The sequence below is a fragment of the Acanthaster planci genome, linkage group LG11 (genome assembly GCF_054643075.1).
Source record: "Acanthaster planci isolate LZ-2023a linkage group LG11, COTS_SCS, whole genome shotgun sequence".
Lineage (NCBI taxonomy): Eukaryota > Metazoa > Echinodermata > Asteroidea > Valvatida > Acanthasteridae > Acanthaster > Acanthaster planci.
Genome location: NC_141787.1, coordinates 10,719,415 through 10,735,610, shown reverse-complemented (window position 1 = coordinate 10,735,610; position 16,196 = coordinate 10,719,415). Strand labels below are relative to the sequence as shown.

Genomic DNA, 16,196 nt, shown 5'->3' with positions numbered 1-16,196 from the left:
CAGATTAGTCCAACAGTTAGTTTTGTTAAGTGCTCGTTAATGCCCCACACTAAATGCTTTTTTGGTTACTCATTGATGGTGTGGAGTTCCCGACATTCCCGGAGAAGGGAGACTGTGTTTGCGCTTTTCCGCCTTTGCATATTTTTGTCCTTGTTCTCTGCGCCTCTCAGCTTTTTTTTTCTCCCTCCCACTTACTCCTCTTGCTTTTACTCTCTCGTGTGTTCAAAGTCTGGCATGGTGCAGACATCCATGAGAGCGGAGGCATGATTGATGAGGGGCCTAAATGGAGAACCCCCGACATTTTGAGTTGCTTGATGCTGAAATACTATGCCCAAATCCCATTTTGGGATTGTGTGTCAAAAAAGCATCAAAACGCATGTGTTTGTAATCCAAGATTTCTTTCCCGTTTACATGCATCATCTTATAAACTCCGATTATTAATATCATGTGGAATTCGAGATGACAGAAAACAAACTAATGATTGCGTCGAAGGGCCTTGTTCAAAGGACAAATATCCATACATTCAAATGTTTTTTGTTAGTGTATGCAAAGGAATGAAATACCTTTTGTAGCCCAGTTTGGTAAAGTGCATAGCTGTTTTGTCTGACATCTTACAGTAACATGACAAATCAGAAGAAAGCTTAATTGTTATATTGGGAGTTTTTGGCCCTTCATTGACATATTATGACATGTATTTGTAACAATGTATACTCAGAGTTTTTCAAGGACAAGTGCACAAAAATAAAACAAAGTTTGCTTGGGTTGGACATGAACCCATAACTTCCCTACAAATGTAGACCTCAATTTGTCAGTGCTGCCTCATCAGTGCTAATACTTCAAGCTTCCCTTTTCTTTTTTGGAGTTCAAATTTGAACATTATTTGAAATTTTCAGCACCTTTTCTGTTACTTCAGTGCTCATTAAACAATTTTGTGTGTGTTTTATTTTTGCTTTCAGCTGGCAAAAATATCTTTGATGATATCTAGTACATGTACATATATATTTGAAAAACTGAGCTAGGATTATCAAATCCGTTGATTAGCTCAAGTATCTCAGACTTTCTTGCATACATTTTTTGCATTTCATAATTTGTGCACGTTGTCAGCAGTTTTGTTGAATTTGTTTCATTGTAAATCCATCAGATTTTAAAAATCGCCTTTTCATTTTGAATGTACCTCCAATCATAGAAAATACAATCAGAAATCTGTGGTAGATGTGCAAAACTATTTTCACTGAAAACTTCATGGTTTGATCTCTCTGTAATTTCGAAGGTTACTCCAGTAGGGGAAAAGCCCTCATGCAAATGGTGGTCCATGCAGACGGCAGCTTAACCTGTCGTTCCTGCTGCATCTTGCACACTGCTGCCCTGTCAGGCCCTGGCGGAGGGGAGAGCTTGAGTAGGATTTGGCCATCCAAGCGTAAAGCATTGCCCACTGTCACCATAATTGTGGTCCCAAATTGACAGGCTGCCAGTCACAATTAGCCGTCTGTGTTTACTGTCATATTAAGAGGCAGGTTCCCTTGTTTCTTTTTTTCTGCTTCCTCATCGTGTCTTGTCATCGCAGAGGCCCCTCTTCGCCAAGGCCAGCATGACTCCCCCCCCATGATGAAAGCCAACGTAAGCTTGACTCTGCAAATTTCTGAGGGAGCTGCGACCTGTGTGTGTATGTGTTTATTGGTGTGCGTGTTGAGAAAGGCGTACAGTTTGCGGAGCGCTAGGGAATTAAGGAAGATCAATTATTGACTTTTCCGTTTTTTTAATATTGTCTGGGCGGTATCTTTGCTTGATGATGATTGGCAGTTGGCTCCATGATTAGGAGAAGATAAATCTTGCTCTTACAGGCTGCGTGTGCCTCATTATGTCTATACAGTAACTATACAATCCCTAATTTGTCTTCAGTTGAAGTAAACTTTGAATTTTGAATCTAATTGGCTTTTCATATCACTAACTGTTCTTTCCTTTTGAAGGAAAAAGTTTATCGGATTTCAGCTCAGGTGTGTGCTCACATTTTGTGTTCATTTCAGTTTTAATCAGCAAAACGAAACACTATTTGACACTTATCTTTCACCCAAAATTTGTGATTTTTAAAATTAATTTTGGCTTTTAGACTGGTATGTTCAAATTTATTGTCTTCCTTTGTGTCATTTGTTTCATGCTTTACATTATACAGTGATTTTGACCAACTTTGGTACTTATGAGTTAAGATGGCTGTTTAAGGAATTAAATCTCTGTTGTTTGTAAGAACACTCCATGACTCATCTAAAAGTGCCCTAACTCTAAAAGATTAGATCCAAATTTGTACTCTTCAAATTGCATGTTACCTTGCATGGAAAGGAGGAGGCAGGAAAGTAGGGTAGTTCATAACTGCTGATAAAAAAAACTGTTGCTTAAGACTGAACAAGCATCTTACCCATTAACAGTCTCACAAAAAGAATCCATACGTCCTTCACATTCAGGTAAACAGTGCATCATCCCATCTTTCACAAGCTCATTTTCAAAAAATCCTGAAAAACAAAACTGAAGAGGAGTCATATTGTTTATATGGCCTTTTGTGCCAGGGCCCTTACGCAAACATACCGTGCTCATCCCACTTTGAAAGAGCCGCCCGGCTCAGCCGAGCGAAGGTAATTCCAGGGAAGCAGAGACTATTAGATTGTTCCTATCTGTCAATCATTGATCCAATGAGCCGGCAAGGCAAATTTCATTATTGCTCTTCTTTTTTCCCCTCTTCCTATTTTATTTTATTTTTTTCTTACTTATAAAGTTTACACTCCATATTCTGATAGGCTGTAGGAAAGATGATGGCACAAGAGGGGGGAAAATGACAAATTTCAATCTGTTCTATGATTTTTTGTTTCTTGAAAGTTCTCTTGATTCTTGTTTTCTTTGAAATGGAAAAGAAAAAGGAAAGGAGATTGCTACACCAGTACACTGCTAAGAATTAACAAATGCCCCCTGTGATGATTCATATTCATATCTTGAAGTAATAGTTTTCAGGTACGGAGATTGATCATTAAATTACCATGTTTCTTAATTGGTGCGCACAGTGTAGTTTTGTGTGTTTAATTATTTGTTCTCATGTAATTATTTATTCATAAATACCTCAAACAGTTTCCCTTGCCTGCTTAGAAGTGATAATTCTGATTGGTCAAGAGTCTGTGTGCGTGTGGCTCACCAGGTGCGAGGTAAGTCTGTATAAGGAGGTTGTATTGGACAGCTTGCACAACGAATATACCATAAAATGGACAGGGGTGTTCAGAAATATGAAAGTAAAATTCTAGAGCAAAATTGTTAGAAATCCATCATATATTGACTTCTTGACTCCCTGACTACAAAAACTAACATTTAAGACCGGCCAAGCACATGTTTATTCCCTTGTTAAAAAAAGGCACACGTGTGTTTTTAAGTACTCAACACAATCATCCTGTTAAAATCTAGTCATTTTGAATGTTATCCTCACTTGTAGTTCCACTGGTATTTTGATCACAATACCATGAATTTAAAACGACTTGAATTTGAAAGCTAATATTTCACATTATTCACTCTCACCCTTTTTAAAAGCACTTTGGCAAAATGGCTAATAATTCAGAGTTGCCAATAAATACTGAATGAAAAAGAATCAATTTTTGATTACAGTTACAGTTCTCACTAATTGTGAACAGTGCCCTCTGTTGCTTGGTATAGGCCCAGCCAGCATTTGAGTTATTTCTTTGGGGACTTCATCCATCTAGTATGGGTATGGGTAACCCAAACAGAGAATGGGATTTGCCATTTGACCACTGATGTCTCTCTGTCTCTTTGTATATGTATAAACAGTGTAGGAGTTGCAAATCTATTTATGTGTATATCAGTTAATCCCCACCGAGTTGTAATATGTGTGGGATGACCGTTGTTTCACCGTGCTAGGTGTCCTGTTTAAGGACATGTTAAACAGATTTGTTGGAACTTTCTACCCTTTGATCATACAATATAGGAAATACATGAAGCAAAGGATAGAAACCACACATTCAAAATGCACTGAGAACTGAGAGATATGCTAAGTGTTCCATTGGAATTCCAGTTGTACATGTAACTCGTAATCTCTATGCAGGTAGTCACCTGAGACTACTCCCTAACTAAAGGTAAATTTTCTCCTGGCACCTTAGGGTAGTTCCCAGTTTGCTTGCAATAGTGTTTCCATAAGGAGCTGCAGTTAATACAGGCATATCCTGCATTACGACAACTTACTTAGTGCTTGTTGACAGCACTGAGATTTGCTTGTATTGTGCGGAAAAAGAAAACCCTAAGACGTAGATGTGATATGGGATAGTTGTGTTGAGAGTATTACAGGATTCTTCCTCACATTGAATTTATTAATGTATGCCTTGTAGGCGCTGAGCACATGGGCTCTTTATTTGGATCCCAAGTCTCAAATTGATACTGGAGAGTAACCTCATTTTGTTTGGTTGATTGTTTTTATAGTCTTCCAAAAGTTGCATTTTGTTTGTAGCAAAATTTAATATTTAGATCATCAGAACTTTTCAGACTTTCTCTCTCCCATTTTTGATAGAAAGATGTGACAATGTAAAAGTGTTAATCCTCATCAACTTGCATTTGTTTCTTTTCCGTGGGTGAGCACACCACTTTCAGACAATCATTGGGAATCCAGTGTAATGCCCTGAACATTTCCTGTCAATGGAATCATTGGGAAAAGTTGTTGAAGCGAAGCCTCTTGCTTGAGGACACAGGCTGTTTAATTCTATAGTAAGTCACAGACCTATGATGCATCTACATGTAAAGGTACATTCAATAGACTTGGCCACCTTCAGATGTCGGATGAGTCTCACATGTATTGATTCTCCTTTGTGAAGATCAAGTAATGAAGGCACTGTGCTCATTGCAGAATATTAATAATACTGTAATAATAACACACACTTGTAAAGCGCCATCTATCTTGAAAACTATTCTGAGGCACTAATTATCATTATCTGTGCACATTTGGCTAACATCATCTGGACATTCATCGCCTGAAACCATCTCAGGTCCCTGGGGTGTATTGTCTGCCCTCATAGGTACCCATTTACCCTTGGGTGTAGAGAGGCACATAGGGGTAAAGTGAATTGCATCACAACATGCTGCCACCAGCTGGATTCGAACCCCCGACCCTACGATCAGAAGTTGCAAACCCTAACCACTGGGCCACATGCCACATGCCACATGTTCCCAGAAGAAAGCTGCATTTTGGACAATTTCAATCCTTGATATTGCAATTTATTGTTCAATTGTATCTCTCCAGGTGATCGATGAAATGGTCATGAAGGTTTATTCCATTGATGGACCGACCCCCAAATAATGCACACACCATGATGAAAATTGGCAGTTGGAATGACAATGAAAAATAATAGTAGTCAGTTTGGTTGGCAGTGTATTGGAGTCAGCTTTGGCCACACAAATCTTTATAAAAAAAAAATCAATCCACGTGGTGTTTTGGTAAGGATGCTGAACTGCCACACAAGTCATGACAAGAAATTGTGAGTCATGTGCATGCAGAATTCCATCTAAAATTTTTTAACTGTCTGATTTTTGGGCTCTTCATGGTTTGGAAAAAATTAGCCTTCATCGGCACTAGTCCAAAAGAAGAAGTTCAAAATCCAAGATGCAGTTCAACTTCATCTAAATTACTTTCTCTTATCTCGTGATTGCCAGAGCTTCTTTCCTGTGGTGTCCCTGAGGCAATCTTTCAGCACACATCACATAAGAATTTTGCTTTCAAAAGCACGCCAGTACCAGTTCTGATTCCTGTGAACATCAAGTTTTCAAAGTGAATTAGAGATTTCATAATTCATGGTTTTGTCACCACAGAAAATGGTAGGCCACACATCCTTATTCCTGCATTGGTAGGAAATTGATGTAATTTGTTATTCATGTGATACATCTGGACGGAAACTGCCATTCCGGTGTTATCCATCATGTCTCATTGCCAAAAGTTCAAAGTAAATAGCATTTAGGAAAATGAACTGCCTTGCCACTGAGCAAAATATTATTGCCCTTGTGACTTTTGCCAACACGTCCTCTTGCCATGGAAAAGGTCATCCTCCCAAAAGAAATCCCTGAAACAGGGAAGTCTCAATCCTTTTTTAGCTTGCCCCCCAAAACATATGTCATCAGAATGGATCCGGCTCCTTAATTTGAAAATTGCACGATAATATGCCCAATCCGTCCCAAGTAATCCGGCACTTTTCTTCGCCAATTTTACTGGCCGGGAGTCGAGAGATGAGAAGAATCTCGTGTGATTTAACTCCCACCCGCTCGAGCTACTCGTTGGGCTGGGAAAGAAACCAAAAAAAAGGTTGAAGAGAACGAACAAAATTAGAAAGAAGGCTCCAAAAGGTTTGCGGCTGGTCTGTTTGGTGGGGCAGCTGTCAGGAGCAATTTGGCAGCCCTTGTTAGGGCCGGCTTTGTCTGGGGACGGCCGGTTCTCGGTTCTCGCCGACCTGGCGGATTTGTGGGAGTTTGGTGATGAGGTCCATCAGCATGGAGCTCAAGTTGTTCCTGGGCTTACGCCACAGCAAGTCCAGCATCTGCAGTCGGCTCCTTTTCCTTCCCCACTTTGCTAGTTGGGGCATACATAGCGAGATATGGTATTTCAGACCAACTGGTGCAATGAAGGAATGCAATAGACTTTAGTAATACTATTCTTTAAGACCAGGAGATTTCATGCTTAGTTGTCATGATGGAGTGGTTGCTTTAGGAGACAAGAGCAGTACATGATCTCGAGAAAGTAGGTCAGACATCCACTAACATCACACGCCGCATTTTCATTCATATACTTCTTACAAATTTCTGGATTTCATGGATGTATGCATTCTGAATTGTTAGGCAACATGTAGGAAAAGTCAGGGGGGCAGTTGGAAGGGAAGGAGGAGGCTTGTAGTAGCCACTTCATTACAAATTTCAAGACCTCTAAAGAAGTGAGTCACTGTCCATTTTTTCAACTCAGCCCATTCCCTTATTCTTCTGTATTTTCTTCCCTTCTGGAACCACTGTTTGGAGAAAATGATGAATGCAGTTTGAGGGATTCATTTAAATGTACAAGTGACAGATTTACAAACATGAGTTCAATACTGGAAGCTCTCCTACTATTAATAAATGCATTTGTGATTGGTTGTTATGGTCACAAGCTCCACATGATCACAGTCTTTCCTTTCTGTAAGTGTAACTTCACATCATGTTCCTGTGATAGATTGATTTATTTTTGGGGGGGAAGGGGGGGGAAGTGATGATGATATACATGCTATTGATCTCTGACTTTTTCTTTGTCAAGGTACATGCATCATATTCACACTTAGACTTCATGACCAGCACTTTGAATCCTTAATAATTAACCCGTCACGTTTCCACTTGCTGATTGGATCCAGGGCTAGCTCTGTAGGTCTGCATATTATGAAAGGTGTCTTGTGTTGTCCGCTGTGTTGTTCAGGATTTCTCATCTCCCATCCACCGTGAAAATGAGAGGTTTCCCTTGACTGACACTGCTTAGCCATGCAATCCTGTCGCAGCACGCACCCTTGAGCTAAATTCGACACCAATCAGGGGACCAGAAATTAAAAGATGTATCCTGATGTGAACCGGCAAATGAGCAAAGAAAACAAAAATGCTTATTGGCTCTGTCGTCACACGGATTGGAGAACCACATGACACCTTTTTGATCTTGCTGTGCACCCTGGCCGCACTTCAAGCTTCTTTGAGCTTCCCCTTCCCCCATGGAAGGCTCCTTGAAGGCTTGGAATGACTGGCCCTTGAGAGATGGCTTTCATTGGATCATTACTGGTACGGAGACAGAAATAGGGCTGCGTGTGCCTAGTGTGTGAACGAGACTGGCAGATTTATGCTAAGGGTCAAACCCCAAGAACACAGCTAGTGAATAGTCCAATTCCGTCATGGTTTGTCTTGCGAATCACACTAGTAGTTCAGCTTTTAGGAAACAGAGGAGTTGATATAAGCTGTGCTAAATTTCTACAGAGTACCTGTTTTGAGCAAGTTACTCATTTAAAAAAAAACAACAAAGAGAGAGGGTGGCTGTTTGGATTTTTGCCGCCCTGTGAGAATTGACCTTTTTTGTTCTCATATAATTTTTTTATTATAAGTTGTATCACCTTGAAAGACAGTTCATAACTTGGTATCTGATGTTAAAACAGAACAAGAATGCATAAGGGGCTTTTCACATGATTTTGTTTCCGTTTTATCCTTTAGGTACACAGATTTAATATTACCAAATTGTGCAGCATCAGCATTTCCTCCAGTTGATCGTTGTCTTTACCCTTGTGTTTAGTTTTCTCATGGCATGTTTTCAACTGTGTTATTCTTGCCTCACCATGTTTTGTCGACACCAATTTATTCTAAATAAATTTGTTTCTTATGTACTGGCATCCCTCAATAAGCAAACGCTTTATACTAAGTGGTCACTGAGTAAAGGGGCTGTGGAAGTTGGGTGGCTAATTACTTTGTATGAGGATGGGCGTGGAACCAGGTTTGGAACACCTTACAGTGGAGACTGAGGAAGGAGTAATGAAATGACTTGATTTTTGACTGAAAATGGTGTAGTGTTGGTAGTGAATGTTTCGCTGCTAGTCAATAAACTTGAGCTTTGTTATTTGTGAGTTACAAAGTGTATTCATGAGGAACCAGTTTTGAGTCAGCATATTTACTTTTTGGTAAACCGAAAAAAAGTTAATATTCAGAGAGATGAAGTGTCCACTGTGAAATCCTGTGACACTTTGACCCCTGTACAGTTTGTGTTTTTGGTTCCATTCTTCCACAGACACTGGTCATGTTGGATGGTGCTGGGCTTTGAATCAGCTCTGAGCTTCTTAAACATCTGGCATTGAATCAGTTTCACATTATATACTACCTGGATCTGATAGCAGCAAAAGCCCTCTGGACTGTCTCCATTAAAACTTTGAATGAGCTGGTACTAAACACAAATACCAACATGGCCCTTGTGATATTTATGTCTGGCCCACAATATTCTGAAACTCTTCTCCCACATAAGTGGAATTGCTTGACCTCGCTGAGGTTCTTGTTCCCCCTTGAGGTCACACCGAGGTCACTCCATCCTTATTGTTTCTCAAGTCACTTTCTAGCTGTTTATCACCTGTCCCCTGGGAGCCATTAGCTGGTACCCAGGTTGGATGAACAGCAGTTATTGTAATCAGAGAGAGTTTTTTTACAATGGTGGCTGCATATAATGCCTAGTGATGTTGAGGATATGCCAGGCTTTGGTAATAGATCAGGCCAGAAATTGCCTCATTGTTGTCATAATTGAAATCACTCTGAGCCTCTACCTCTACATACCCCCAGGTGCATTGAAAGGAGTCAGTTCAGTCCTTCCCCTTAGTCACTTGCCTTTTGCAAGTTAAATTTGAATAAAATCTGGTACACTGAGTTATCTGATTGCATATAAACATAACAATTTGAATTTTTCCAGACTAAAGACACTGTTGATACTCCTCACAATTCAGGGCAAGCTTTGCATAGTGACTACCACCCGTGGAATGATCTGGTTCCTTTGTACCCTTGTTATCCATTGTGAACAGTGTATTGGTTGAAGGCCTGTCTTATTCTAAGCAAATCCTTGCCCCGAATCTTGAGGTATAGCAACGGTGTCTTTAGTGTAGAGAATTCAACTTGTTATGTTCACGTGAATTTAAAGAACTCAGTGTGTAAAGGAGTATAACAGTAATACTTGACAGTTTCTTATTAGCAGTTGATGTATTAGCTCCGTCATTTACAGTTTACCCCTTGTCTTTCTCTTGAACTTAACACCTGTGTCTGTTTCTCTCTTTGCAAATCATCCTCAGCTGTTCATTTGAACAGATCATCTCATGCATTTATGTTTGTGTGTACACTAGTCGGCACCTTGATTCTCTGGTCATGTGCACTATGAATTTGTGATCACGCCTGTGTATCCCAACTGTGTTTGTCGTTAATAGCCTCCACTATGTCTTGCGCTGGCAATAGTACCAGACAAAAGTCATCTGAAGAGGAGACAAAAGAGGCATTTTCTAGTATCCTGATTTTGGATACTGATTCAGATTTCTGAAACTGTGACACTTAGTGACTTTAAACCTGTAGTGACCAATTTGAGATTACTTTATGAATCTCCATATATATATACACATGGGTGCTCAGAAGATGCACTGTCCACTTCTTGAAACAAATCATAACCGGTTGGTTCATAAATTTTTCACCCAAACAGTCACTGCTCCAGGATCAGATGCTTCCTCTTGGACAGAAATTTGCCCCACTTTTTTCCCCAGAAATAGTTGGTAAATTCACAAATTCCCTAATGGGGCTTTTGGTGGTCACTTGGTCAGCTGCAAGCAAGGATATAGACAATTGATTTACGTCCTGTTTTTACTGATGGTGCTTGCCAGAGAACTTTCTCCCCCCCCCTCAGAAGCAATTTGGCAAGGGGTGTTGACACCACGTTTCAGTTCTGAGTTTTCAGTCTTGAGATCCCCAGCAACACATCAGGGTGAATATTACCAGAGGGTTGAGTACTTGCAGCTTTTGAGGGCAGTGGGTCACCCTGGTGCTGTATTTGTTGGTTTGTGGAGGATTTGAAGGTGTTGAAGAGAAATGAATCATAAAGGTTGACCCTGTAGGTAGTTACATCCGTATGCTTACATACACACTTATGAGGAATTTGGCTTTTATCCTTTAGCTTGACTTGTCACCATGTAAGATAAGTCAAGAGGCTTTCAGTCCTTAATTAACTGAAGACATTGATGTGTGTTCAACCAAGTCTTATTGACAGGAGATCTATCTGTCTGCATTACTCTTTTCCCCAAAAGTGACTACCCCCTCCCACAAAAGCACTGTGTCACAAACATTGCAGAAAACTTCAAGAAAAGAGTGATGTTCATGGTTGCCCAGATTTTGCCAAGTTGTTTTTTGGGGGAAAACCACCCCCTCTATTAATTGTACATACAAGAGAAAGTTAAGCATAGCCCAATTTCTAAATAAGTAATTTACCCAGAGATTTATGCGCCAGTCAGGTGGCAGCTTGTCAATATGTTCAAAATTAACTTCTTCTTTCTTTGTTCAATATTTGTCCCCTAATGTGGAAAATTAGATGTCCCCAGGTTCCTCAAGCACCTGGTTTACAAAATTTATGATTACCTCCTTCCTCTCCCTGAAACATCTGAATATATGATTGATGGTCAGTCCAAATTCAAGCATGTCTTCCAGAAGAATATTCATAAGAAATCTAATCTCAACAAAAAGTACATGTGGACATGGAGTCTGAAAGTGCCAACATTGGGTGGTCCCTGGCTTGGACTAAAAAGCCACTCAGCAGACTAACATTAAAAAAGGGGAGGGGAGACAGAGAACTTTTCGGATTAAATTGCAACATGAACATGTGGTAAACTCACCTAGACAGAGATGACAAGCCCCCCACCCACCATCCCACCCATTCAGGGTCAGAAAAAGGACCATTGATGGGTTTATTGTGGCCTTGGGACAATTACACCAGTTCAATAATAGCCTTTTCTTGGGGCAAGTGGTTGAAGCATGCTTCTTGCCAGATATATTGATCTAAAGTTGGACTCTGTGCCCTAGAAGGTGTTCACCCCAAGCAGACAATAAATTATGTTTTAACCAACTTGGTAACTTTTTCTGGCTTTAATGACCAAAAATTAACACCCACCCCCAAATTACTGTTACTAATTATATATTCTGAGCGTAGATGATTCTCCTAACTTAGTTGTCCGTGCACATGTTTGGTATGGCAGATTTTATTGCCAAATATTCCACTTTAGTTGAAGGAATTTTCGAATATAATTTGCATACATGTCACATACATAAACTTCTTTATATGAAGAAGTTTACTTATATGCAAATTACCCCATACAACTGCATTCATAACAGAGATAAGGCATATGACCGGATTATCCAAATGTATCAAATGTATACTGGCCATACTGTACATGTTATCAATATTCATGACACAGAAACTTTGTGGCACAGAAACTTTCTTGCAGTTCTATTGGTGGAGGCATACAAAAGTGCCTCACCATTGGCTGCCTTGTGCAAGTCAGCAATAACCTGGTTAGACAGCAATTATTTAATACATTGTAATTAACTAGGTCAAAAAACTTTTTTTTCTTTTAGCTGGATTTAAACCAGTGGATTCTCATTGTTGAGAATATATTTCTTTATAAAAGAAAACTGTAAGTCGACTTGCACAACGTTCAAGCTAAATGTAAGTATAATTTTTATGAATGGTTTGATGATAGAAGGGTCTAAATTGTTTGATGTATTGACAAATTTTAGAAAATTTATTCATAGTCAGTGGAAATGTTATTTCTGCAGTGTGAATAAAATGATTGACAACAATTCAGTTGGTACAACAGGTTTGATTTTTCTCATCAACTTTTCTTCTCAGACGCTGGGATTTGTTGTTAGTAGCAAAACAGTCTAATAAAGTCCTGCAGTGCATGTTGCCGCGCTGATGAAAGACTAGATGGATAAACTGTGGTGTAAAAGCCTGCCATAAATTCGCTCAATTACTCAAGAACACTTTAATCAGAGACACATTTATTAAACTCCTGCTGAGAAGCTGTTGTAGGCTGGCTGTTGATTTGTGATTAGCAGTGATCAAAATTTAGGAGGTGGGAGGAAGGAATGCATTGAATCCAGTTGAAAAGCATCTCCCCAACCTTTAGGTATCCCACAGAGTCATTTATAACATCATTTCAAGCATAATCAGACAATTTACGACAGTGAATCCAGGGGAAAGTGGAGTTGTCATGAGGGCATGCTTAATCAAGATTCTGGCTGATGCGAGATACAGGGAGAAAAGTCCTGCTCCTCTTGTGTCCTTCACAGCGGCTGCAACCTCACCAGGGGAATGCTATCTAAGCTCTGATGCAGCATCCACCTCTTCTTCCTGATCCTGACAGCAGGGCTGAAAGACCACTTAATGACAGTGGTCCCTGCAAGAACAGCGGAGGGGGTACCACCTGGTGGTGTATTTGTCCGGTGATGAAAGAGCATTTTGTCACATTCTGGGCCAGGGAGGAGAGGATTTGTGGATTTTTTAACAGGCCAGTGGAGAGTAAATCGGGAGCCATGGGAAGGAGGAGGAGGAGCTAGGGTGTGCTGTATGATGTCTGAGATCATCCTGGTGGTGGTAGTGATGGTGCAGGGGCGGTGGTGGTTGCGGAGGAATTCTATTTGGATGAGCAAAAGACAACATTTCTGTTGTGAAGTAAACTGTCATTTTTGTGTAGTGGCCATCTAGGGAAAACCCTTGAATTGGATTCAGTGGTCAGATTGAGAAGGGAGATCAGACTCCCTCAATCAGATCTAGAGCCTGAACCAACAATGAGGATCTAGCAGCTTAACTTCACAGTGTCACACTTACAGTGTGTTCTTTGTTGAAGTAAGACAATAGGTTGTGTAAGACTGCGTGGAGATTTTTGAATGCCCTCATCTTCTTTCACAAAAATGCTACTGTGTGATTCAGGTTGACTGGTTCATTTAATGTGGCTGATGCATTTTCCCGAGTTTGGTGGGAAAGACTTAGTCATGCTCATGCACAATGTTCACAAATAAGAAAGTCGATAAAATAATGATGGAATCGGTTTGGAACAGAGGTAAAAACTGGGAACAAAGAACAGACAGTATATTTTGTGTAGTTTAAATTGATGAAAATTTAAGCCAAGGAAAATTACAGAGAATGACCCTCATTATATACTTATTAGCAATAGCAAAAGACTAATCCTCAGAATTTTATACTTATTTCTGTGACTTTGTTACCACATGTGAATTTTATAGATATCATAAAAACAAAAGCTGGTTCGTATTTCATGCGAAAGTGAAAACGAATGGCAATTTGTGATGATTTGCCAGATGAAATATTTGCATTTCGAATTCATAAAGTTGAACACATTTCAACTGGAGCAAAATTGTCCTGACATCAAATTCGCTTCTCTTTCACACTCACCTGAAGTTTATGAAACCAGCCTTAAGATCTTTTCATTATTTACTACTGCTCAGTCATATTGATAGCCTTGCTTAGCATAATGAAATATCCGCCTTAGCTCACTGCATGTAACCACACTTTAAACACGGACTATGGTTCCGAAAACCATTTCTCAAATCCGCTAATGACGTTTTGCGAGCACTCCTTGTGTCCTGCTTGTAATTTTTATCCATCGAGCATCTTAGTGGTGTAGGTGTGGAGGCATCTGAAAGTGAACTTGAAATTGTGCCAGCACTGATCACAGGAGGGGGAAGAAGTCTGTTGACAGAATTTGAGGTATGCACACATGGACTTTGGAGATTAACTTCCTTGGGTTTTCCTGATCCCTTATTTTTCTTTATTTTTCTTTCTTCTGACTCTGCAAAGGGGAACCTGCGCCTTAATGACTACCCTGCATACCTGAAGTGCTGGTAATATAAACCAAGGGGCCAGGGAAGAATGTTTATGAGGTGCCAATTGGTTACAAGCTGCCGAGTCGTATACATCAGGCCCATGAATAATGAGCCTGGGGTCAAGGGGTCGCTGATGCCACATCGTTTGTGTCTGTCAACGGGGTGATGGTCCAGCGAGGACCGCTTGTTGATGTTGGGAAGAAATATGCAAACGGAGGAGCTGTCGGTCATACCTCAGCGTCACTGCCAGCCCTGGGGGCTCTGTGATGGTCCTGTGATAATAAACTTCAGGGAATAGGCAGACGGGTGCCACCAGGGGGATTGCGGAGGCTGGGCACCTGGCAAACAGCTGGGGATGTATCAGCCTTTAACACCGTACAAATTGTCTGTTACTCCGGGAGGCCTCTTTGCTATTTTGTGACGGGTCCTAATTGGTCATTTTGCCCCGGTGCCAGACATTCCTATGTACGCATAACGACACGCTCCCTACACCAGAACTGATTTGCTGATGTAGCTTAATGGTAAATGAGACCGAACATTGTGACATTGACCCACAGAAAGAAGTTGTTAAATTGGGATCACATTTGTATATATTTCCATTACAGATCCATCATTGCCTTTATTTAATCTTTGAACGAATTACCATCCACAGTGGCTTCCTTTATTCCGTACCTGTTGCTTTGGTGACACGCTCCTCACTCTTCAACCTCTTTTCCGGTTTGAGCAAGGCACAAGGCAGTTTTATAACTTCTTCAGTTTCCATCCATTTCTGCCTGGCAGACACAAATTCCCTGTCTCATCTTCCAACCTTTCGAAGCTGTTACTATTGTCCAGTTCCCACAAGTCAATCGCAAATCCATCCGTAGTCATCCAGTCCTTTCCAGTGAACTGTGGCGGTGGCTTTCCTTTGTTGTTCATCCACTCAGTGGCTCCTGACTGGACTTGTGAATTGACTTGTGACCCAGACGTGCGACTGGCAGTTTTGCGGGGCTCAAGTCTGCTTCAGTCAGTTGCTTCTTTCTCACTGCTCATCCCTCTTTTCCTTCTGATGAGACACAGAGAATTGGAGCTACATGTTTTATTGACTTTTTAACAGGCTGTTGATGGACATGATTACATCTCCTAAGGTATTCATGCAACCAGAAAAATACAAACCACAAATCATATCCCTTAATACCCTTCCATCATCCTCTTCTTTTTCATGCCTCTCTGTTTAATTTTTAGTTAAGTTTTCAGGCACCTAGCCATCAGTTTCTCATGGTTCCTGCACCATTTTCACTTGCTGTATACATCACCAGCATCTTGTATCTGAATAACTTCACTTCCTCCACAACAATACTTTGAGGTTTAAAGATATTGTCCCCGCAAATCTTTTTTGCATGTCAAATTCATATCTGTCATCTTGTCTCCAAACCACCATTGTCATCATCTAGACCAAGACCAGATGTATAAAAAGTGTAATCCTTTTGAGAATTTCAATCACTCAAGTTATTGCCGATTCCCTCAACACCCAAACTCCTGCTATGAAAATAAAAGTGTTTTGATAAGCAAATACCAGCGCGTCCCCTCTTCTTGACTCCCAACCCCCCCCCTGATGGGATAGATACAAGAAAACCCAACCCAGTTGCAGGCTTTCACAGGGAAATCCTTGTTTATGTACACAGGGAACCCTGCCACTGTAGGCACCAAGACGCAACAGCGCCTCACATAATATTCCAGGTAACCAGGGATTATTTTTTTCATGGGATTTGCAGAGTACACAAATTAACCCC

At 40.5% G+C, this 16,196-nt stretch overlaps 2 protein-coding genes and 1 long non-coding RNA gene across 5 annotated transcripts in view; 2 read left to right on the top strand and 1 right to left on the bottom strand.

The window, feature by feature from the left end:
• Window positions 1–16,196, top strand: part of LOC110988574 (kinetochore-associated protein DSN1 homolog) — a 54,601-nt gene that overhangs the window by 10,003 nt on the left and 28,402 nt on the right. The window contains exon 9 of one of the 3 annotated variants that reach the window (XM_022252238.2): window positions 1,565–3,034. The exons of the other annotated variants lie outside the window; for them this stretch is intronic. The gene's annotated coding sequence lies outside the window, so the exon portion shown is untranslated. Of the gene's footprint in view, window positions 1–1,564; window positions 3,035–16,196 lie in introns of those variants that run through there. 3 annotated transcript variants of the gene reach the window in all.
• LOC147797463 (uncharacterized) lies at window positions 5,914–12,397 on the top strand. The gene is made up of 2 exons (XR_015427241.1): window positions 5,914–7,809; window positions 8,801–12,397. It is a non-coding gene; the product is annotated as an uncharacterized LOC147797463 (long non-coding RNA).
• Window positions 12,227–15,512, bottom strand: LOC110988575 (uncharacterized). The gene is made up of 2 exons (XM_022252241.2): window positions 15,097–15,512; window positions 12,227–13,217 (listed from the first exon to the last, which is right to left on the bottom strand). Exons 1-2 carry the CDS (start codon window positions 15,185–15,187, stop codon window positions 12,868–12,870), a joined length of 441 nt encoding a protein of 146 aa, XP_022107933.2. The 5' UTR covers window positions 15,188–15,512; the 3' UTR covers window positions 12,227–12,867.